Source organism: Equus przewalskii, chromosome 4, assembly GCF_037783145.1.
Source record: "Equus przewalskii isolate Varuska chromosome 4, EquPr2, whole genome shotgun sequence".
Lineage (NCBI taxonomy): Eukaryota > Metazoa > Chordata > Mammalia > Perissodactyla > Equidae > Equus > Equus przewalskii.
Window position 1 is genome coordinate 9706510 of NC_091834.1, and position 25418 is coordinate 9731927.

The 25418-nt window shown below is 43.9% G+C and overlaps 2 gene segments (V, D, J or C); both read right to left on the minus strand.

The window, feature by feature from the left end:
* LOC103541522 (T-cell receptor gamma chain C region C10.5-like) overlaps positions 1-24079 on the minus strand; it is a 63927-nt gene extending 39848 nt beyond the window's left edge. The window contains 2 exon segments of the C gene segment in view: positions 23459-23762; positions 23876-24079. Of these exon segments, the coding sequence occupies positions 23459-23762; positions 23876-23918 (347 nt within the window).
* LOC139082748 (T cell receptor gamma variable 8-like) lies at positions 20951-22622 on the minus strand. The segment is given in 2 exon segments: positions 20951-21767; positions 21857-22622. Coding segments are annotated over 2 exon segments (420 nt in total).
* Positions 24080-25418: the final 1339 nt, after the last annotated feature.

Sequence of the window (25418 nt, forward strand, 5' to 3'; positions counted from 1 at the left end):
TTTATACATAGTATGATGTTTGCTTGGATCATTGCACATATTTTTTTGAGTTAAAAATATATTTTTAAAAACATTTTCTAAAAGTCTTTTTATTTTTTATTTAAAGTTTTACACACAGTTCCATATTCTTTTCTTTTAGTTAACTTTATACTTTGAAAATATATCAAGTCCTTAAAAAATTTATGTGAATATCATTGTTAATGACCTTTGAAAGTAATCACCCTCCTATACTACTTACCTACCCCTTCTGATGTCGGCTGAGTTATTTAGTTGCTTTGTGTCTCAGGTCCTGCGTCTATAATTGTGAAAAAAATATCTTTCAGAAACTTCAGAAAGTTATATTATCACTCTAAAACTGATAATGAACATAAAATAGAAATAATAGTGCCTGCCACATAATAAATCCTTTATGATGTTTTCCAGTTATATTTTTATTAGTGAACAAGAGAAAATTACCTTATTAAATAGTATTTTATTTATAAAAATGTTTGTAGTTCATTTTTTAAAAATTTATAAAGTCAGGGCCAGCCTAGTGGCATAGCAGTTAAGTTCCCATGTTACACTGCGTTGGCCTGGGGTTCGCCAGTTCGGATCCCGGGTGCCAACCTATGCGCTGCTTGTCAAGCCATGCTATGGCAGGCATCCCACATATAAAGCGGAGGAAGATGGGCACAGAAGTTAGCTCAGGGCCAGTCTTCCTCAGCAAAAAGAGGAGGATTGGCAGTAGTTAGCTCAGGACTAATCTTCCTCAGAAAAAAGAATAAGAAGTGGTTAGTGTAACAGGCAAGAAGAGCCAGATTATCTGGGTCCCTACCCTACTCTGCCAACTAGCCACGCACCAGCTGTGTGACTTGACAAGTGACTGAACCACTTGGTACCCACTTACCTCATGAGTCAAATATGCTTGATGATAATGGAACAGACCTTGTAGGTAGTGAGGGCTAAAGAAGCTGATATAGTCAAAGAATTGAGACCACAGATAGAGGACTTGCACACACACACACACACACACACAATGCTAGTTCTTCTGGTCTTGGCAGATTCTTTCTCTTCTTTAACCAGCAGATCAAGAGTTACCCAATATGGTGGGCTCATCCAAGGGTCTCAATGAATTTGGAGCTCTGTTCTGATGATATCATATGGGCAGAATCCTTGTCCCCACACCTCCTTGAAAAACGGCTTTGCTGCATCCCTAATTTATCCAGACACTCTAGTGTTCACTTACAGAACTGCAATCCTTAAACTTTCCAGTGTGGTCTCACATTTGAGTTCGAAAAGCATGGACTTCTTGTGTTTGGCTGATCATTAAGCCTAAATTCGCTAAGCTTTAATTTCTTTAGTTGTAAAATGGACCGATAACAGTTATATTGTAGAGGGGCTGTCTTGAGTATATATGATAATAATGGCTCATGGCAATTCCTGTCTCAGTCTGAACCTTGCCCAATTACTGAGAGTCTCTGGATGGTGAGATGACGGACAGTGGCACAGCCATTGTGCTCTCTGTCCCCAGATGGGACTTTAATTCGTTGGTAAATAGTGTCAAATAAAGCTTTGGAAGCACAATTCCTGGGGTCATCTGGAAGCTAATGAGCAAGCCTAATCCAAAATGGCTTCCTGAAAAGCTCTGAAAGTGCTGCAGAGAAGGAGAGGCTGAAGCCAGGAGCCCAGCTGGGTTGGTTGTGGTTGCCACGGTTGGGAAGGATGTGGGTGGGCACAGACCCAAGGAGGGGATCTTGTGTGGGTCGTCTCAACAGATCTAGTACTGTGGGTACCATCCAGCACAGTAGTAAATGGCCACATCTTCATTTTCTATGAAATTTACAGTAAGGATTGCAGTGGAAGTTTGAGAATCTTTTCTTGCCTCAATTTTGTTTTTCTTCCCACCTAGGTTAGCTTGAGCTGGAGATTTTGTTGAGCTCACATAAATCAGATGCTCCAAAGCCTCATACGTTTTCCGCCGGTACCAGTGAATGTATTCCCCTTCAAAATTTGAGCTCGTTATCTTGCAATGTATGTCAATACTTTTCTTTACTTCTGCAGAAATGGATATCTGGGACTGCTCCACTTTTGTTAACCCAAGTCCAACTGTAAGTAGAAGAAGAGAATTTCCAGTGAACTTCTGACAATATAAGAAACGTTAAAGAATTTCTTTGCTCACTCATCTAGACCGAAATGGTCAAGGAGTGTGACTCACCAGCCCAGAAGGACAAGAAGGTGAATGCTTCCAGCAGTGACATCCTGTCTGCCAGGTTGTGTCCTCAAGGAGAAGGCAGGAAAATGGGGACCTGGTGACTGGATGCCTCAGGTCAGTGGCAAGTGGGCGTGGCCTGAACTGGGGAGGGAGAAGGAAGTGGTGGGTCAGGTGGGACCTTGGCCTTTAGTGCTGGCCGCGGGGCTGAGGTTAGGGATTTCTGTGGGCCTCATGCCCTGCTGATCTCAGGATAAGGCTGGTGGTCTCCTTAGGGCTCTTGGGGTGAAGGTGAGGGGGCCAGGGAGGCAGCTTGATTGCTGCAGAAATGGGAAGGGCTTCTACTTGTCTAGGAGCTATTTTATGAAGGCTTTTTCTCAGCATAATATTTTAAAATGTTTAATAACCATTAACTTTTATAATAGCAAATATTTAATGAGTACTTTCTATTTGTTAGGCTGTGTTTTCTAAATGTTCTCTTTTAAAATCTTCAAGGCAATCACACGATATGGATGTTTGTAGTTTTCATTTTATAGATCAGGAAAATGAGGCACAGAGGAGTAATGTGACAACAAAAGTCATGCGGGTTATAAGGGCTCATGCTGGTAAAGACACTAATTGAAAAAACTCAGAGAAACAGGGTAAAGATGAAAATAAAAATGCCCATGATCATGTCATTAAGACCAACAACTATTATCATTATGATGAGTTAACTTCTAGATTTCTTCTTTGCATATATATGCATATTAATATGACTTTGTGAACTCTAATTATATTTATAAGTTACATGTGGAATACACATAGAGTTTTGTATTCTTCTCCTTTCGGTTCATACTATATTCTGAGCAACTTCCCACGTCACTGAAGCGTTTTTTAATGTCGGCTGCCATTCCCTGTTCATCCCTATCACTTAGAAGCTGCCTGACCCTGTGCAAATTTCTTAATCTCTTTGTGCTTCAAATTCCACATCTGAAAATGGGTGCGATAATTCTACCCAACTCAAAAGTTTGTGCACATTAAGTAACTAAAAGTACTTAGCACAGTCTGCAGCATCTATCAAATTTTCAGTAATTGTTAAATATTATCACTGCTACTACCATTTTGTTAATTTAACTTCCCCATGCTGTCAACCATTTTATTTTGTCCCCAACTTTGATTGTTAAATGCTTTGGTGACCATTTGGAAATAGAAACCTGGGACAGCAGTCAAATATCATTAGCATTTCATTTTTCCATATTTGAAGAACTTCTTTTCCTCCACTTTTTCTCAGCTAAGCTGCTTCTTTTAGTGTTATGATCCCATATGGTTTTCTCTGAATTCTTTGTGTGTATTAGAGCTCTTTTAACTCTGGACAGCGGTTGTCCCTGAAACTTATGTCCAGCTCTGTCACATATCGTGTGGGATCAATGTGAAAACAGACTGGCTTGGGTTCTCCCAAGGAGAAAAGAGGGGAAGAAGCTGGCTCAGTGGCTGGATTTTTCTCCTGAGGCAGCTGCCCTGTTTTCCCTCTTTTCCAGTAAATATCTTTTCTGAGGTGATCAACACTGGGAAGTTGAATGTTGAGGAGCAGAGGGTGGTAGACCAGAAGGCCCATGGCCCACAACTAGAAGGACTCACTGTTCCCCTGTACAGGGAATGAGGAGAGGGGTACCGACGCTGCAGTCAAGGCCAGTGCTGCTCCAGGCGCTCGGCTCTGGTGCCTGGATGCTGCCACTGCTTGGGAAGCCATAGCTACCCTGGAACCAGGTCCCCTGTATCACCATCCCTGCCAGACCTTTCCTTCCAGCTCCTGCAACTCCAGCATCTGTGTGTGTGTGTGCGTGTGTGTGTGTGTGTGTGTGAGATAGGGGTGGCACTCTTAGGAAGTGTGTCTAAATGGTGAAGCCCACCCTATCTACCTGACTTTAGCTGCAAGGGTGGCTGAGAAAATGTATCTAGACATTTTCTATTCATTCTTTCTTCAACACTCATAAGATGGGAAATTCCCTAAACACAGTTTTAGATGCTAGGAGCCAGAGAAGAAAAATGACCATTTTAGAAACGTTCCTGGAAATGAATTTTTTTTATTTGCTAGTTGTTTCAAACAAGGAAGTAAATGAAGGTAGAATTTATCTTTTACTTATTATTTTAAACGCTTTCAGAAAATAGGCATTTCATTTTATTTACTTCTCAAAATATGAATAGTTCACAATAATTGAAGACATTCTATGTGGTAAGCACGGTGCTGCAAACATTTGGGCCCCATTATCTCATTTAATCTTAACAAAACCTATTAAGTGGGTGCTTTCTTTATTGTTCCCATTTTTGGAGGGGAACAGATGAGACATGGAGGCTTTGACAGAGCAGACATCTTGTGCAAGTTCTGACAGGAGGAAGTGGCAGTACAGTAATTTGTACCGGAGAGTCTGACTCTGGAACCCATGTCCTTAAACAAGACATTGTACTTCACATATATATCTCCTTTCCTCTGGAGACTCTAGAATGCGTGTTCTAGGATTCCTTACAGGGAACATTCTAGATCTGCTTCCTCAGAAATGCTTGCTGAGAATCCTTTATTCAAACACGTATTCAGCAAATGTTTACTGAGGATTCGTTACAGGCAGGGCATTAAGCAGATCCTGGGAATATCAGAAAAGCCAGAGACGAAAGTTCCTAATTATGTGGCATTTATATTCTAGCGGCACTTGCATTAATCTTACTTCCTGTGATGCAACATTTGGCACTTGCAGTAACATCCTATGACCTGGAGCACCCTTCCTTCATTTCAAGTCCCTTTTTATTCAGTCTGTGCCATCCACACTCCCTGGAAATCTCAGGACAAAGGATCGATGACTGACTCACTCAGGCTGTTCTCATCAAGTCTCAGACAGAAGCCCTGATCAGGGTGCAATCAGGTCAACTGGAATTTGGAGCATGAAGGCTGACATCACGCGGGCTCAGCTGGCGGCTGTCTGCCTCCTTTCCCTGCTGACTCTAGGACTGAGGTACCTTTCAGGGAACACAAGGCAGGGCCTGAGTCTGAGACTGGGGACCAGGCTGAGGCTGCCCATGTGGAAAGGACGCAAGTCCAGAACAGAAAAGGAATTCTTGGGCTGATTGTCTTGGCTCCTCTAATACTTTGTACCCATTTATATGGGGCTTCAACTACTTTATTCTGGGGACTTTATAAAAAGAATTGCAGTGGAGGAGACAGGATCTCTCAATACTGCCTATTTCTTGTTCCCATCTAACTGCCTCTGAGCAGGTGTTGTAATAGACCAACTATTTATCAGATGCTCCAAAGCCTGATTCATTTGTGTTGGTATCAACATATGATTAAGGTAGGAGATGCAGTGTTGAGTACAGAACATGAAAAAATTTATCCTTCTCTTCTATTGTCAATATAGATATTTCTGGTTGTACCATTTTGACTACTAACTAGAAAAAGAGAGAGATAAAGAGAATTCAACAGAAGTTTTCTCTAAAATAGTCAGAGGTAGCATTAAAAATTTTCTTTAGGTTCTCACCTAATCTGAACAGAAGGAAGGACAAACTCACTAGCCCAGAGGAAAGCGCAGGTGATAGCTTGTAGCTGGACATCTTGTCTACCCAGGCTTTGCCTCTAAGTCAAGGAAGAGACTTGAGAACACTGGTGGCCAGAAGCCTCAGATCAGTGTCAGGTGCGTGTGACCGCTGGCATCAGGGAAAGAAATAGTGGGTCAAGTAGGAGCCACCATCCATGACATTTCTGAGGTTTCTGATTTGTCTGGAGAGTATTAGTCAGACTGTGTCAACAGCAAACCCACCAGTTCATTTCCAGATAGTTAGGTAGATAGACAGGTAGATATAGATTTAGACACAGATATAGATGCAGATGTAGACACAGATAAATACATAGTCATAGACACTGACACAGATATAGATATAGATAGAAAGATATAGAGATAGAGATGGAAACAGAGACAGAGATAGAGATAGGTATATCTAGTGCTGATAGCAATTTTGCAAATGTCCCCGGAGGAAGATTTTTCTTGATTAATTGTCCCAATTATTTCACACAAGAAGTTATAGACAAAAGTGAAATTTGGTTCCAGGTGTGAATAATTAATCTTACTGAGTCCTTATTCTCCTGCAGCCTGCATGCTAAGCATGTTGGATTTAGAACCTCATAATCCTCACAGGAGTCACTGGAGTGGGCATCACATCGCTGGAGATGCTCAAGTCCACTCTTGTGCTCTGACTCCAGGGTCTGGGCTTTGTGGTCTATGTAGTCTATGGAAAGACCTTTTTTCCCTGTGTTTGCCATGATTACCAGTTTCTCTCAGGGCTCTGGAATTTGTCTGGTTACTTCATTCTAACAACACTGTTTTCATTGGTTCTCTGACAATTCTTTTTATCTAGACTAGTTTTATCTTTCCTTAGAGCCAAGAAGCTTCATGGATTCAATTTATTTAAAACCCTGTATCTTGTCTATGTAACTCTTTGTACTTATTACCTCATAAATAGGGCCTCTCATAGCACTTAAGACTCCCTTTTACTAATTAAAAACAGATGCACACCTAGGCAGAATAATTAGAAAAAGGCACTCTTTCTCCAGGCTGTTGCAGCCCTGCTCCCGGGTGTAGAGTCGGGTGGGCAAGGATGGGATTTTTGTCCCCACTGGTGCCCCCTCACCCAGGCACCCTTGAGCAGGGCATGTGGTAGAACAGACACACACTACCACTGAGTGTGTGTTGCAGAGGAGCGTCATTATATGTAAATGATACATCTCATCTCTTTCTTGTTCTGATAGTGGAGGGAGGCGCTAAACTTACAGATGTAAAATGGTTTCCTCCAGTTTGGAACAGTCTCTTTCTGGTTAGCTCAGTCTCGTTGGAACAGCCTTCATCTTTTCTGTTTCACTCTTCCTCCTCTCATCCCCACATGACATCACTACACGTGGGAGGAGTGTTAGTTCTTATAGTCTCCCCCTGGCACCCTCTGTGTCCTCACTGACTTCCAGCCCTTTACCCTGCTGGTCTCTGGGATTTGGCCTCTTCCTCTGAATTGGCTGGTGCAATAGCCAGACCTGAAACCCACCAGTGATTCACACCATGCCTTGGGATATGAAGTTCCCACCCTGCAGCTTCTCATCCCCATCCTGAGTGCGCTGCGTGCCCTGGTCCCCTCAGCACCCCTCACCCTCTTAGAGACTCTGGGAGGCATTTGGATCTGCTACATTTCCCTGAGAAGTAAAATAATGGACCTTACCTTCTGTCTGAGACAATCAGGCCATTTCAACAAACAAAGTGTGTAAACAGGAATCCACATCAAACCAGACATTTGGGGCACAGTTACTGGCATCTGTGGAGATAAAATTGACAACCATTAGATTCCCCTTCCTCTGCCCTCTGATAATGATGCACTGACTTGAGAAGCACAGGAAGTGCTGCAGGCTGAGGCTGAGGTCTAGCCAGGGCTGAGGTCTGGACTCAGGACCAAGCTTGCTCCATGTAGGGAAGGATACGTTCACAGTCATGATAAGGGCTGTGTGTGCTTATTATCTTAGTTCCAATGATACTGTAGGCTCCCAGGGGCCAATATATTAGGTCATCATGTCTTCTTCTGTGAATTTTATATTAAAGACTAAAGAGGAGCAGACAGAATTTTATGTACCTCATGGTTGCACTTCTTTGCCTGTAACTGACCTTGAACAAGGGTTTTGTTCAAGTAAATATTTTATACTCAAAAGCCTGATTTGGTGTCTATCAGTACCTCTGTATGAATGAAAAGTTATATTTGGATACCTTACAGTAAAAATACATGCTTCCTTTCTGCTATTGAAATAAATATTTTCAGTTGCTTTGATTGTATCTATACAATTCGAGCTATAAAAAAAAGAATAGCACATTGAAAAAAATCACAAAATTATCAAGAAATAAAACATGAATTTTTAAAATCCCTCAACCAATCTGAGAAATACGGAAACAAATTTATTCCCACAGTGAAGAGCAGATGAATATTTGTAGCCATAACATCTTGTCTGTCCAGGCTGTGTGCCCCAAAAAAAGGAAGGCAGAAGAGATAGGAACATGGAACAGGAGGAGGGAGCCACCTAGAATGCTAGCAGAGGAAATGGGTACTCAGAGCCCCGAGCCCAGATCAGTCGTTTCTGAGGTTGTTAATTGGTAAGCACTATATGGAAGCTTGACCCATAACTATATGACACCAAAATAAGCAGTCCATTTACTAAAGTAAAAGTCATTCATACCTTCTTATCTTGTTATGTCTGAAAATATTTCAGGAAGATTCTTTATTATTATTATTGTTTCATCAAGATTATTTTGTTGATTTCAGTAGGAAAGTTGGTCCAAGTTACCCAGTCTGCTATGACCTGAAGACACCTTTTGACTTTTCCAGGTGAGAGTCATCATTGGTCTCTACGCCCACCAGCCCTCAGAATACAGGTCAAACACCTCCATGACCCCTCACACAGACCTCTGCTCTGGTCCCTGGGGGCCCAGGGCCTGGGGAGTCCCCTTGCTTGGTGTGGAGGTAGGAGTGCTGCCTCCTCACATCCTCACTGGGAGAAGAGAGAGATTACCAAGACATTGCCAACAATGCTCTTTGAGAAAGTCTCTGCAGTCAGTGCTCCCCAGGATTCTGTAAACTCCTCTTGTACCCAGGCTATATATAGTTCATGACCAAAGGTTGGAGTTATCAGTTCTGTCCACCTCATGCCAAGTCTTTCAGAAACATAGCTTGCCCTGGGTTTCTCAATTTTGGCATTGCTGACATTTTTGGCTCAAAACTTCTTTGACAGGGGGTGCTGTCCTATGCATTGTAGGATGTTCAGCAGCATCCCTGGCATCTACTCACTAGATGCCAGTAGCACCCCCAATCCATAGTGACAACCAAAAATATCTTCAGGCATTGCCAATGTCCCCTGGAGGGGGGATTGCCCCCAGCTAGAATCACTGTTCTTGTCCCTTTTGTTACGGATGCAGGCACACCTTGTGACTGTTGCCTTATGCCTTGGGCTCAGCCAAGACTGAGACAAAATAAAACTCTTAAATATCCAGACACAAAAATTCTATTCACTCATGAGCAATATCATTTAATATCTGTAGCATCCTGTCTTTTCTTAGAGATTTCTCTCCCTCATCTGAGTCGATATAACTGCAAATACCTCCATCACTTAGTTAGCATCTGGCACTGCTGCCTTGCTTGACCAGTTGTTACCTGTTGCTTTCATATATCCTGTGCTAAATTTCACTTTTCTACACCAGCCATATGTTTTAGTCATTGTTAAATCCCCCTAGTGGATCAAGCATGATGTGTTCCCTATGTGAGCACTCCTTAAATATTGCTTATCACTAAGAGATAATTCATATTATAGATCTCATTGGAATGGATGTAAGATGTTAAAATGAAACTATAATTCTTTACTTTCATGTAGTGTCTACAATTTCCTAAACACATCCATTAGCTCATTCTATCAATATCATAATATTTTGAGGCAGGAAGCAAGTCTCAGAGGGGATGAGGGTGTAACATAAGGCCTCTCAGGTAGTAAATGGTAGAGCTGGAACTGGAACTTATTTCTTTTATACCAATTCCACACAGTGTACTATAGAAGAGAGCACAAAATCATTCAGCGCTGCTTTTCATTCCAATTCTGCCTGTTATCAATTTGATTTATTTGCTGTCTAACACTCAACATCCTCAACTGTGCAGATGAAATAAACAAGCCTATCTTTCAGCATCAGTTTAAGGAAGGTACGTAACACAACCCCTTGCATAAGGCAGGAGTTCATCGATTCCACGACCTTCACCTCTTTCCTCTCTTCTCTGTTGAAGCAGGCTGAGCACAGATCTACTGTTGGGAGGCCTGTTTGGGATTTGGGGTATGCTCTTTACATGCTCTTAGTTCCTTGACTTGAGTGATATCAATGGCATCTCCAGATTGAAGAACTCCCCAGCATGAGGTGCTGTGGGGTCTCAGCCCTGCCCTCCTAGAAGATGCTCTGTGAGGTGGAGCTTCATGTCCAAGGCTAGGAAGCAGGCACACCCATCCCCTCCTTCAGAGAGATCCCCCACATCCCCACGCACAGCAAACATGGGCAAGGAGGGAACTGGCTACAAATGGCCTATTTTTCCTGTACCCAAAGTGTTAGTGAAAATTAATGACTGGAGAGTTTGATTAAAAAATAATAAAGATCTGTAGATAACATATATGAAACTTTGGGATGCTATTTTCCCAAGATATGTCCTTTCAGTGTCAGAAAACTTGATTACAAAAGGTATTTTACTAATCCTTCTTACTGCTTCAACCAGGCTGTGTGTGACAAAAGTAAACTTTCTCGTTTTCTTATTTGGCAATATCTTTTCTTGAATCTTCAGGTTCCATCAAGCCTTCTCAGTGGTTCATTCATTTCTATCTTCTCAGAACACTTATATCCTTCATTAAATCAAAGAATATTTAGTTTAATTCTTTATTTCCCTTGAGGTACATACATAATGAATAGCATAGCACTAGTCCTATTATTATTTACCCCATTATCCTATTTGATTGATTAATGATGTTTCATCCAATAAATTAGAATTCTCTGTTTCAACCCTTTTTGTTACAGGACCAAATTTCCTACTTGGGTACATTTGTGGGAACATATTCTGCATCTTCAAATCCTTGATTCACTTTTGAGTTTTTATATATGGTGGCTGCTTCCTCCATGAACCTCTTCTCCCTAGTCAGCGGAAAATGATCACTAGTCACCACAGGCCCTGACACTCAGGTTCTCCTCACTAAGGGGATTCCATTTCTGAACAGCTCTCAGGCTGTTACCAGTGTGGGTGGGGGTGTGCCCAGGAACACTGCAGATTCTGCACACAACGTCTTCAAACAACTTCTCATACGTGTGTTCTGCTCAGTCTCCATGACTGACCCAGGCATCCTTGACTCTCTAGTCCATCCACCTTTGGAGAACACTTTTGTCCTCCCCAGCAGATTGAGTGCTGCACCACAGGTGGTAGTCAAGAATATTTCTTTGTGTTCCATCTGGATGCTCTTCTGTTGCTCAACAAACATAGTTTTTTGTTATGACTATCTTTTTTTTTGTTAAAAAAATTTCCTGGGACCCAGAAATCAGCAAAAATTGATTACATAATAAAATTCTCAGCAGAGAATCATCTGCAGATTATCTCTAAGTAAACACTGTGGGTGTTAATTTAAATAATTTCTTGTGGCCCTGGATAAGGGAACCTCACCCTGCAGGTTAAAAAACCTAATCATAGGGGCTGGCCTCGTGGCCGAGTGGTTAAAGTTCACGCCCTCTGCTGCAGGCGGCCCAGTGTTTCGTTGGTTCGAGTCCTGGGCGTGGACATGGCCCTGCTCGTCCGACCACGCTGGGGTGGCGTCCCACGTGCCACAACTAGAAGGACCCACAACGAAGAATGTACACCTATGTACTAGGGGGCTTTGGGGAGAAAAAGGAAAAAAATAAAATCTTTTAAAAAAAAAACCTAATCATAAAGTGAATGGTTAAATTTCCTATTTCCCCTCAAAATGTCTCCTTTAGAAAGCTTTAGCGCTTTTTGTTTTGTTTTGCTCATCATTCTGGGATCCAGAGCATAGATTTTGTAATCAGACACATCTGGATTCAGATCTCAGCCTTGATGCTTACTATGAAGTCATTTCATTTATCAAAGCCTCAAATTTGTACCTAAAAATATCTGTAAAATTGAATTAATAGTGATAATGGCTATCTCACAGTGTGGTTATTAGGATTAAACAATATATAATACAGGGCCTAACACGTATTGAGTACTCAATAAACAATAGCTACTGTTATTATAGTCTTATCCGAACATTACATTATTTTCATAGAGAACTGAGCTCCTGGAGAAAATGGCTGTATATTCAACTCGGTACATATTAACTAATTCTTTGTTTTTCTTTGGCTAAGCAAAGAAAATAAGTAGAGTCAAAGAAATTTGCTGACCTACAGACTGCCAATTCTAATTCTACCGCTTTCAAAATATAACCACGGAATTTTGGTAGTTACTCTGTAACTTTGTAAGTTAAAAAAAAAACAGGGGCCGGCCCAGTGGCACAGCGGTCAAGTTCGCACGTTCTGCTTCTCTGCAGCCCGGGGTTCGCCAGTTCAGATCCCCGGTGCGGACATGGCACCATTTGGCAAGCCGGGCTGTGGCAGGCATCCCACATATAAAGTAGAGGAAGATGGGCATGGATGTTAGCTCAGGGCCAGTCTTCCTCAGCAAAAAGAGGGGAATTGGCAGCAGTTAGCTCAGGGCTAATCTTCCCCAAAAAAATAAAATTAAAAATTAAAAAAATAAAGGCAACAGAACTACAGTAGAATAGTAACGATCAGCATGTGATTGAAACAGTTAAATGTTGACTCAGAAGCGGCCAGAAAGTAGATTAGGATCTGCAAAAGACACAGATCAATTATAACAACTATAAGCAGGGGGTAGACTTTAGGTAACATTATAAAAGTGGCAAGCACTTCTCTAGTCTCAATAATTTAATGAGTTAGAGTTATTTCACTTCTTTATACTTGTTTATTGTTTCAAAGAAAATCAAAAACACAGAATTGGAGTAATCATAATATTGGTTCATAATGCACTGTAATTATTTATCTACACATAGATCTCATTTATGTTACTTATTCTATTCTATTTATATGTTGATGATTTACTTAGTAAGTCAACAAATACCCGAGAATCCATCATTTAACCCAAGAACAAAAGCATTACAAATAATCTACATGCTCCTCTCTATTAAGTTCTTTAACTAGAAAGTACTGAATTTAATGATAATCTCTCAACTCTGTCTAGTTTCCTGTTTTCTTTCTAAAGAAATAGGGGCACATCCTGTTCTGTTAGATATGGGATCATCGTGGCTTTGTGGGAAGTGAAATGAAACAAACTAGATAAAATCTTCTTTCCAACTTGTTTTACTTATTTGGGGGCAAACAGAACCCACCTATTCGACCATCTGCTTAACTTCTTTCTTTTGTTCCTCCAGATGGACTCTCCACCTCTTTCTACCTTCCACCATGCCTTACAAGTCAGACCCTCATGGACTGCATTAAAGGTCTTTGTTATTCTCCAGTTGCTGTGTGAAAGCAGTCAATGGAAGCATCAGCAGGAGACTAGGAAGTGCGAGGAGAGTGAGGTCAGGGTTCTCTCCCGGACAGGTGGCCTTGGGTTGGCTGCATCCTCCCCCAGTGGCCAGTGTATAGTGCCATCTACCCCATAGCCCATAGGTTTATGTCCAAGAACCAAGAGGTGGAGATGAGAGTGCCCACTCTTTTATACCAATTAACTCACTGGAAGAATTTGTTCCTTTTTTCCCAGGGCTTAGAAATCCTAGTGCCCAAGGAAAGAATGCTTTCACCAGATGACACAGTTTTGGTCCTTTGGATGTCAACTTCCATTGGTCAAAATTAAATGGAAATCAGAGAGCAAAGAAGCCCGTTAGTGTAATCCATAGAAGTCAGCCTCCTGGGGCACAGAGCAGGGAGGAGAAACATGGAGAGATGATCTTGAGGGGAAAACAGAAGACGTTCTGCAGAGTCACCCCTGCAGAAGGAGGGGACACACCGAATCTTTGCTGAAAGTCTGTCTTCTTGTCACTCTCCAGGTGAAGATCATATGAGGCCGATTTTCTAGCAACCTTCCATGAAAGGTAGAGGATCATGTTCTCAGGCAATAAAAATGCCAAATGACCTTCCAAAAGGAAAGCCAGATCACATGCCACAATGTGTGCAGTTCTCCTTGAGAGGATCTCATCATTGCAGCCGCATCTGGACAAAAGAGAGGTGAAGAAAGCAAGAAAGTGATAGTACAATGGGAAGACTAAGACTGAGTGTTTTTACTGCTAGCTGTAATACTTTATATCTGTACAACGTGGGGAAAAAGAGATTTTCAAGCCCAATAAGCCACCCTGAGCACCCAAGCATGAACCTTGTCTCTAACTTGCAGACTGGATCAGTAGGAATCAGGACAGAAAACAGGTTTCATTTTGTAAAAGAAGCAAAATTGTTAAAGAAAAAGGGAGAAAAAGTGGTCAAGACAGAGCCCATTGCAGGTCTTTCTAATCGCCAAATTTCACACATCGTCTCTAAGTGCTCAATAATATGCAGAGAGAGTTGGAATATTTTGAAACGTGAATTTAATTTTCAAACTAAATTTTAAAAGAAAATTCAAAAGTCTTAATGTTTTCTACTAGACAATTTAGAGACTATAAAAAAGACACAGAAAGAAGACTCTATGATCCCAACATCCAGAGATGACCACTCCAAAGCCGTGCTCTTTCGTCTGAACCCATGCTGGGGGGTGAATGATAAGAGCCCCCAACACAAAACAGTCAACATGGATTTCAGGGGGGCCTCACAATTTCTTGAAATGTGATTTTTACAAGATAATTCCTGGGTTACAGACATCACTTTCCCACAGTACTAGGATGTGTGGGGAATTGGGTGATAGATTTGTTGCATGAAAATAGTGATTCTGAAGAATTTCTTGGATTTTCTTCAGCATTCATTAGATACTATAATGTTGCTTCTATTACTCAGAGTTATTGTGTCTCACCCACTTCAGGTCTGAAGGAAAAATAAGTTGATCCAAAATCGTCAGGATCTTTCAGGCATCCAAGGACACAAATCACCCACCCACTAGGTAATGTGGGCACCGCAATAATAATCAAAATATTCATCTCAATTCCCAGACATTGCCTGAGTCCCCACTATATTCAGTGCTGTACATTCTAATAGATGCTTTCAGTGTTTCTATGAATCAGCAATTTAAACCACCATTCAACTGACAAACGTTCACTTAGGCCGGGGCTGGTTTCCTCTGGCTGGTTGCCTTTGGTGAGTGTGGTCAAAGTGTCCTTGGAGAAGCTACCTCAGCCTAAAGGAGAAGGGCAGGAGGAGGAAATGACTCCAAATAGGGACTTGTTTTTCCCCCAATAGAAGCAGTTTGCTCCAAGCACAAGGCCACTGTCTCCCCAATGTGTGTAAGTCAAGGGGACTATAGAACCATGATTGAAGACTTAGATTTATATTGATTTGGGATGACTACTCATGAGAGTATCTTCATGTCTAGCTAACGTCTCTTTAACTAAACTGTAATAGTCAGTCACAGTATGCCAGATGTGGTGCTAAGCCCTGGTATACAAAGTTGTGTGTGTGTGTGTGTGTGTTCCTGTATGAGTACGTATGCTAGTTGTTGTTCTGTTTGTTTATTTCTTATCAGCTAGCATTACTGAGCTCTCACAATGTGCCATGCACTGGATCAAGCCCTTAGTGTGCATCATCTCAGGAACCCTCACAACAACCCACGAGGTAACTACAGGACCTTTGTTGTACAGGTGAGGAGATGGGCTAGAGAAGGTATTGGCCTGACACACAGCTGGGCAGTGTCAGAGACCAGGTCAGACCTGGAGCTCTGTGTACCAGAGGCCTGGGTCCTAACCACTTTGCTTTACCATATGTGTAGCCAGATAATGGCAGCATAGCAGGAGAAAGGGGCTCTGCAGGAGCAACCTGCAGCCTTGACAGAGCAGATGAGATTTGCAATGTCTGCTGTGACAGTGCCTGGCTCAGAGGAGTCAGTCAAACACTTACTGTTGGATGAATGGAATCTTAAGACGGAAAATGAGCCACTCAAACTCCAACCCAAAGTAGACTTTGATTCAAACTCATTAAGTAGCAGTGTTCATAAATTTTGTGCAAAATCAAATATCCCCACTCCAGGGCATGCATCTGATATATTATCATTGCAGTCGGCTCTGCTTGTAATTAGATTGTGCTACGTTTGGTACATTTTAGCTTGTATGAAAATGAATAGCATTTAATCTAATATCCAGTTTTGTCAATCAAAGGAGATAGGTGGATCAGAAAAAACTAGTGTAATGCAAAATGACTAGTACAAAAGAATTCTTAGAAATGATGTGACATACATATCTCGGCAGAAAATAAAAGAGAGAGTGGGGGAGGTTGACCTAGATGAATAAACGTGGGCGCCATGGGAATGCCTGTTGGGCAGAGAGTGAATTCTTGAGAAGACAAGGCTGATCATTTGCAGCTACTTATACAAAGCTTCCTTTTTGAGAAAATAAAGAATTTGGCAACTCCACATACAGTCACTCACATGAGTGTTCTTCTAGAAAACTGCATAAAAGCATATGAGTGGTCACTGTGCTTTCCCAGGTCATAATAGTGAGTGAGAAACCACTGAACACTTATCGACTGACGTGGCTCTAACATCTGCCTCTGTGCTCCTCCCAGAAGGCACAACAGTAGGTGGCGGAGTCTTCTTTCCCTGCATTGTGAACGGTGAGCGTGGACACAGAAGGTTCGGGTATCTTGTCTACCTCAAATTTGCTCATCGCAACGCCTGATTCCATCCTGACATCGTTGTCAGATGAAACGTCCTGCAGGGGCTGCAGGGCTTGACCAGGGCTTTCCTGGTACCAATATAGGGACGTCATAGAAATTGTTACACCAGATAACACCCATTCCAAGCAGGCTGTTTTTGACAGTCTTTTAGTACTGGAAAGTTGAGGTTGCTCTGGATGGCCTACACCATACGCACACACTGAAAAAAAGGGAAAGCAGAGAGTTATGCTCAAAAACTTAAGATTTTTTTAAATATTACAAAATTAGAGAATATCTAATGTGAATTGAGGGAGGAAAACAACTTGGAAGCTCCAAGGACTACAACAGAGAAGGCTTGGAAGATGACAACATGTCTGCATGAACTGCCCTCTCCTCCAGGGCAGCCTGCATCCCCTGCTGAGAGGAGTCCCAGACCATGTGGCTTGGCTGAGTCCACCAAGTCAAACCTCCCACTGGGGAGGATGAACACGGCTCCCTTGCCTCCTTGTGAAGGAGCGTCCTCACCACTGTTAGCACGTCCACTCTATGTGAAGACAGCAGAGCAAGCTCCTCCACCTTAGATCACACCACATGGTACAAACAGCCGCCATAGAACTCTGAGAGGACTCGTTTATCCCAACAGTACTCATGAACTTCCCATTATGTGCAAGGAATGATGCTAACTTTTGGGGGTGTAATAAAGATGCAATGATAGGGCACCTAACCGTGGACAGCTGTCTATAGGGAGACCATGCTGACTTAATGCTATCACCTTGGTCATCTCTGATTTCTCCCACTGCCTGTCACAGAAGACATCCTCAGTAACCTGAGTGAGTAGTCTGCCAATAGTTGATGGGAAGAACGGAGGGTGGTCTGGGCTGTTTTGTGCATTGTTGGGCCCACAGGGAACTTCTGCAACCAGCTGGAGAGACTTTGTTTCCTCAATCTGCTGCCATCTGTTCAGCTTCCCACACACCCTACAGCTTAGAGGGGTACCGGCACCTTCAGGGCTCTGAATACTCTATTCTGGTTTGTTTTCTTCTGTTTAAGGTTCACGTTTACGTCCTCTCCCTCAGCCACCTGAACGATATATCTCTACCAAACCCCAGCTTCTCCTCTATGAAACTGGGCTTACTCTTTCTGGATTCCTGAGTTTCCTTTTTGCCTGTTCTTCTTTCTCTAACCCAAGACATTCCATCTGTCCTAGGGTATTTTTACAGACTGCTCTTCCCCAATCTACCAAAAAATTGCTATATTCCAGATTTCTCCTCTCAGTTTGACTCTCCACCTGAGGGATCTGTTCCTATTCATGGCTTTAATTATCTTGGGGGAGGGGGTGGGAAGGGATGATAGGAGGAAATTACAGGTCCATCCCCATCCCACACTTCTCCTGAGCTCCATACCCACATATCCAGCTGTCTACTGAGCATATTCAAGTATGTCTGACATAGGAGCTCAAACTGACTTTACACATAGCCCGGGGTTAACTCATTCTCTCCCCCAACCCATCTCTTCTTCCTGTCTCAGTGAAGGATGTAGCTATTCACTTTGTCCAAGCCAGGAACCTGAGTGTCAGCCTCAATTCTCCCCTCTAACTAATTCATTACATTTCAATCCCTGTGGATTCTTTGCTCTGCTCCAGCCTCCACAACACTCATCTCCATACGTCTAATCTTGGCCTCTCCTACCCAACTTCCTCAAGACCACAGGATTGATCTGATCAGGTCAAGTCCCTGCTTCACATTCCTCACCCTGCTACACCCTTTGTGTGAGGATAAAGTCTAGAGTTCTTGGGTCATAAGGCTCTCTATCATGGGGCCACCACCTCCCTGCCTCTCTCAACTTCATCCACTTTCCACCGGTCCTACGGATTGACTCGCAGATTTTCCTATCTGGCTGCCGTGTATCCCACTTTTCCGGCTAATTCCTGTTCATTGTTTTGGGCTCAGCTCAGGCACCAACTCTGCCAGGAAGCTTTCCTTACCCAGGAAGTCAGGGATGGACACGCCTCCAAGTGCTGTCTAGGAACGCCACCTTGTGCTTCCCTCTCTCATAGCACTTCCTGCTCATTATTCTCTTGCTAGACACTAAGATTTCCCAGGGTAGGGAGGCCATGCTTATTGATCTTTGCCATCTCAGGCGTTTGCCGAATGGATGAAGGAGCAAAGGAATGAGGGGATGAATAGACATTGAAGTATTTCTTTTTGGTGAAATGGCAATGAAAAAATCAACATTTTTAATATAAGTTTTAAAAAGCGTCACCAAGTAATGGACACTTACTGAATGCTTTAAAGATGCCAAGCATTTTGAAGCACTTATCGTATTCAGCTCCATACATTTAGCTTATTTAACTTCATAAATAGTCCTCATGAAGCACTTGAAGAAACAGGTGGGGAAATGGCTAAAGATTAAACAGTCTTCAGAGACAGATTTGAGACTCAGACTTAATTCCGTCTGACTGTAAAGCCTGTGCTCTTCGTATAGCTCTCTTTCTTCTTCAGTTTTCTCATCTATGCAGTGAGAATAAAATGAGTATCTACTTTATGGGGTTTTGGTGAATAATAAATAAGATAGTCCCGGTGGAGTGTTTAGAATAGTGCCTGACACACAGCAAGCCCACGAAAAAATGATGGCAATTACTGTCATACTCTGTCATGTTGCTTTCAATTAACATGCCCTGGGGCATCAGCAGAAATGCAGCAGCCATGCTATTGGCATGCTGAATCCCTCATTTAGAGAGAGACCAGCTGGAATGATCCCAGAAAGCAAGTGACACTGAGAGTGAAACAAGCTGCAACCATTTCTTAGAAATCAAAGTTCAAGAATCCGGCAGTGATTCCCCTGAAGATGAGATCACTCCAGAAAGATCTAGAACTGGTCTCTAAATATTTCCCTGTAGGATTTTCATGCAGAAAAGAGCTAGTCTATCACCCCAGAGGTTGAGGATGAAATCAAGTGGTGTAATTCAGAGAAGATACATTTTTGGCACTGTTGTTTTTTCCATTTTGGAGATGAGAAAACCGTCACCTAGCAGAGTTAAGACCTTGCTCAAGGTCACAGAGCTCGTAAAGGGCAAAGCAGGAGTCAGTGAGGGGAGAAGACAGGGTGTAGGGCGGTGTGGAGGCTCACAGCAGAGCACTGGGCAGCTCCTCTGGGGAATGTGGATGATCCTGTTCTGTAAGGAGATGAGTGAGGAGCTTGTTCCCCTGTTGGCCACACTCCTTGTTATCACCAGTTCACAGAGCTCCCTCCTCCATGGACTCAGGCACTGAGGTGGGGGCAGGAAGCAGAAAGGGTTCTGTGTTATTAGGACAACGGGGAACTCAAAATGAAGGAACAACCTGAAAACAGAGCTAAAGTAATTTTCAGCCCCCTCCACCCTGATCCCCTCTCACACGTACTAGGGGGTCTTAGCCTTGACCTAGACCTTCAGGAGAGGATGGGGGTGTTGGGCTCTTTCACGAGCAGGTGTGTCTTAGTTATAAATTTCTAACTACAAAAACAGATGTTCAGGAAGACAGAGAGATAATGAATTAAGGAAACTGAGGAACCAATTTCCTTCAGATCATTTAGACTTTCCTTTCATTAATTGTTTTACTGATGCTATTAAGCTGTACATAAATTTTGAATTTTCACATGAAAAGGCATTTAAATTCAGCTTACGCGTCAATGAGCTTTTCTTTTTTTCCCTTCATATAGCAACAGAGGGGTTTCTTGTTTGGGGCCAGAGGATCAGTAACAGGTTTTCTTTGCAAAAAGTTGACTGGCTTTATAAGAAGGTAGTGATCATAGTGATATCTGATTTGTATGATTTTGCTTTAATACCAAAATCAAAGTCATATAATTTTAGGAGTTAAACCACATCATTTTACAGAGGAGAGAACAGAGGTCAAGAGAAACCGGAGATCCACCCTATTACCCATATGACGTGGCATCAGGGGAGAATTGGAAGGCAGAGGGCCCAATGTCTCCCCAAAGCTGACTGCTTCACCCTGCATGAGGATTGTCATCTACCACCACAATCTGAGCAGAGGGCCTGCTAACGGACGAGGGCGCTGAGAAGGTGGCAATATTGTCTCCTGTGCATCTAATTGCTGACTCCTCTGTTGCAAAGCGGCTGATGGATGGTGGGGCAACAGCTTAGAAACTGGATTTAGGAACTGACATCCAGTCTCAGCTTTCAGCCATTTTGTGGTCAATCTCTAGAGAGTCTTTCATCTTTGAAATTCCCTGCAAAATATTTTATTTGTGCATTCTTCAGGGGAGATGGTCAGATTCTTAAATGGTCAGTCTATAAGAGTGCAATAGAAATAAATGTGAGTCACCAATTTGAGCCACATACTAAAATTTTTCTAGCCACTGCATTAAAAAAAAAAGTAAAAAGAAACAAGTGAAATTATTTTAGGACTATTTTTATTTAATCCAAGATATCCAGAATATTGTTTCAACATGCAAATCAATATAAAAATTATCAGGTATTTCACTTTTTTTTAGACTAAGTCTTCAAAATACAGCTTGTATTACACACGCAGCCCTTCTCCTCTTGGCTTACTGGGCCACCTACGGTTCAAGTGCTCTATAGCCACGTGTGGCTAGTGGCTACTGGATTGAGCAGCACAGATCCTCCTCCAAATGTTTCAGAAACGCTGAGCTGGATGATCTTAGAAAGGCTCCTTCTGATTAGCAGTAGCACCTGTCTCCACACCAGGCTATGCCCCAGTGGCTCTTTAGTCTCATCCTGTTACCTGCAGTGGACCAGGGGAGGGGCATCCGGGAGAATCTAAGATGCTGAGGGATGACCCCAGGCCAAGCCAAGGGACCCAAAGGCAGTGGAAGTTGCTAAGCCTGAATGAAGTGGAGAATCCGAGTGGTTTTTGAGTGGGGGCCAGGTGAGCTTGCAAGACTGTGCAGGTCCCAGGCAGCACAATAGTACACACCCTCATTGCTCTTCTCCAGCTTCAGTATTGACAGGGTACAGCTGGTGCCGTCCTTGGCTTCCATCGCAGTGACTTTATCTGCTTTTACAACGGAATCCCACTGTACGTCCGACTGGAACATAGCCAGTAGGAGGAGCCTCTCAGGGGCCTTGCCCTCCTGGTGGCGGTACCAGTGGATGTAGCTGACTGTAGTGCTGGCCACGCATGGCAGGATGGCCGAGCTGCCCAGGCGAGCCGTCACGGAGGGCGGCTGCTCCAGGCTGACCGCCGCCTGGTTGCCTGCGATGGAGACAGCGATGAGACAGGGACGAGGAGAGCCTCACAGCCTTCCGGTGCACGCGAAACAAGGGAAGGGGTTCGGGACTTACCAGGAAAGCAGACGGACCACAGTAGGGCAAGGCAGCCCAGCATCGCTCTGCGTCCTGCCCGGGGAGAGAGAAGCCCAGACAGACCTTGCTGGGAAAACTTCTGGGAGGATGTGCACCTCGGTGGGTGGTGGAGGCCAGGTTAGGGCCTGAGCCTCTGCTTCCCTGGGGGCACAAGGGAGCAACTGGTGAGAGAAAGGGTCGGGGGAGGAGCCTGAGAGAGATGAGACAGAATTCTGACCACAAGGTGAAAGGAGAGACGATGAATGGTGGGAGTTCTGAGAAATGCTTAAAGAACATTGGTGGAATAGTAACAACAGTAGTAATTGCAATCCTTGATTGGTCTACACTGGACTACATGCCAGCACTGCACTAATTGGTTTGTGTTCGTTGTTTTATTAAATCCTGAAAACAACCCTGTGGGATGAAGATTATTGTCTTCAGTTTAGAAGTGGGGAAACGGGGCTAGTGTTTTCAATCGCTTTCCCAAGGCTGCACACCTACGGAGAATGAGATAGGGATGTGGAGCCAAGTCCGGCTGGAGACAAATCTCATGCTTCTTTTACCTCTTGATACTAAAATAGAGCAATGAGTGTGCAGCTTGCTTGGGAGGGAGGGTCAAGCACAGAACAGCAATCCCTGCCAGAAACCCATGCCTGCCATCTGAGCTGTCATGGAGCACTTCACCAGAGGTCCCATCAGAAGGGGATTTTAAATGTCCTAAAATAACAGGATAGCTCTGTAGTCTTGGGCAAGTTATGTCACCTCCTTTTCCTCATCTTTAAAAAGGGAGCTCATGAGGTTGTCCAGAGAGTCAATAGGATGATGTGAGCAAAGCATGTAGCCCTGTCCCAGATGCACAGAAATGCTCAGGACATGGTGGGATTACTGTTTTACCTCGAAACTGGAGAGACCGCAGTAGGTGATCTCTGGGGTCGACATAAAGGAGAAATTATAGGGGATATCATAGTTTTGGAGATTAAGGTGTGTGTGTGTGTGTGTGTGGCCAAAGGCTGACACTTTCACTGTCTCAACAGTGCCATGGTTGGTTATGGTGAAGGAAATATCAGTTTGTCCAAAAGAAATGTCGGAAACCAGCCTAAGGTCTTCATGAAATCCAAAGTCTTCATTCCATCATTTCTCATTCTCCTGAGCAAGGCAGGAGCTCCTTTCCCAGCCATTTTCTCTGGATAATGGTTGGATAAATGATTCAGTACCATTAGCCTTCCTATATTGCTCTCCTAAATGTTTTCCCGAACACATCCACTCTAGGTGACCTTGTCTGTGCCAGGAAGCAGATTGAATGGACTCCACCAGCTCCTAGGAGAGCGGAAAGAATGTGCTGTCTGGAGACTGCTTGTCTAAGGCCTGGAGATGGGAGCTGGGTCTTTAGGGAAGTGCTATGGCTCATGTAGTAGGTGGTAGACCAGTGGGATATAACGGTGGGGGTTAGGCACTGAGCTCAGGGTCTCTCTTTGTTCAGAGCACAGTGAAGTCAGGTCAGAAATGGAGGCAGGGGCTGGTCTACCCTGTGTGTCAAGGCTGCTCTTGGCATCCACAAGCAATGTTTTCAGTGCAGGATAGAGGAGATCTGAATCACTGTGCCTCTCCCAGACAGCACAGTAATACACACCAGAATCACTTTCTTCCAGAAATCTGATGTAAAGCTTACAGGTCCTCCCTGGGCCTTCATAAGCATGGTATTTTTGTGAACTGGTTCCAGATTCCACAAATTTTGAGCTGGAGAACTGGTAGTAGAGAAGATGTCGTGGGGCCATCCTCTTCTGGAATCGGTACCAGTGGATGTAGTCGCTGCTTTGTTTAATATCACAAGTGATTGCAACAGATGATCCAGCCTGTCTGATGACTGACATCTGTGTCCCTTCCAGGTTGGGAGATATCTGAGTGGCTGCCATGGGAACAACAGAAAGTAATGAGGAAGAGCTAATAGGAATCCCTCAGTATGGCCTCCTGTTGCCAAAAAAGAGAAAAATCCCAGGAGCATGGAGGCAGCACACTTACCAGGAGCCAGGAAAGCTAGAAGGAAGGCGAGAGCCCACAGCATGCCTTCCTCCTCGGGCCTTAGAAGGAAAGGGACAGACGACAGGAGGGGCAGACACCCTCTCACACTCCAGTCCTGCTCAAAGACAGGGAGCCCAGGACACAAGGAGAGAGTCAGTGCCAGGCTCTGCACAGCTGTCACAGGCAGACAGTGACTGAGGGGCTCTCCTAGAAGACCACCCAGCTGATGACCCAGAGAGGGTGGGGCTGGGGGAGGCCTGGGGAGGAGCCTGCCTCTCTGCTCAGCCCATTTCCTGAGAGCCTCCTGGGGCAGGCTGAGAGCAGGCCCTCTGGATAAGAGGAGGAGCCAGGAGCCCTGAGAGCCCAGAGCAGAGGGAGGGACAGCCTGAGCCCATGGAGGGGGCAGGAGAGCCATGGATGCAGCTCCATGTCCCCTGGTGCAGGGAGTGGTCCTGAGTCGGGGGACTTCCCTGCAACTCAGAGTTCAGTGTTCACGCTGCTGCCATGGGCTTGTCCTGCGATGCAGCCTCTGTATTCTCGCCCTGAACCAGATTCCTTTCACAGCTGTCAGTAAACTGTGAGGCACCACCAGCAAAGCTTATAAGCACTGAACCTGCTTTAGTAAAAGAATTAGGATCAGGTATGTTGGTCTACATCTGACTCTCCTCAAAGTCAAATGGTTGTATGGGGGGAGGGCAACAAATCAATTTTTTAGAGGATTTCTGTTCATCCTCGAGTGCAAAACGCCACCTCACGTAGGGTTCCCAAATTTAATGGGAAAGAAAAAGTGCAGAGAATATTTGGAGCAAAGCCCGGGTGTTCGATTCATGTTTATGGTGTAAAGTACCATGTGTGTGTTTTGGAAGATTCTTATAAGGGTGTCAGTGAAACTGAATTATAGTGTGTGTTCTTTCTATAGAAGATTAAAGGAAGGCGTCAGCGAACATTTTCATACAGTCTGGGCTGGGACATGGATGGGAAGCAGTGACTCTAATGTAAATCATTCCTCATCACATGGGTCTAAAGTAGGAGTTGAGAGTGGAGGAGAGGGTAAGCCACACTAGGTGGACAAAGGGGCCCAATTCCTGTCCCTGGGCCCCGTGCTGCTATGTGCTGCCCTGCAGCTTCCCAGAGAGCAGCAGCATCTCCTGCCTGTGCTGGGGCAGGGCTGGGCAGGCACAGTTTCCAGGGAAGCTGAGTGTAGCCCAGAAACCTCAATGAAAGCTTCGCATTCTGCCTGCTCTTCCCACGGGCTCTCTGGCTGCCAGGTGCATGCGGTCTTCAGGGAACTGCAGGTTCTGATCAGCTCCACGTGGTACCAGCCTTCCAGAGTTCCTTTCCCTGTGAATGGACCAGTCATGGGCTCAGCCTGGGAGCCCAACTCCCTGGGCAGTCAATGATGTAATCCGATACTGTGAGCTGAGGGGACATGGTCCTTCTCAAGACAGAGCTGCCAAAAAGGACACTTTCAAGATTTTGACGTGAGACCTTGTCACGCTGTGAAGTTATATTGCTTTGAAAAAGACAAAATGACAGCTCGAGT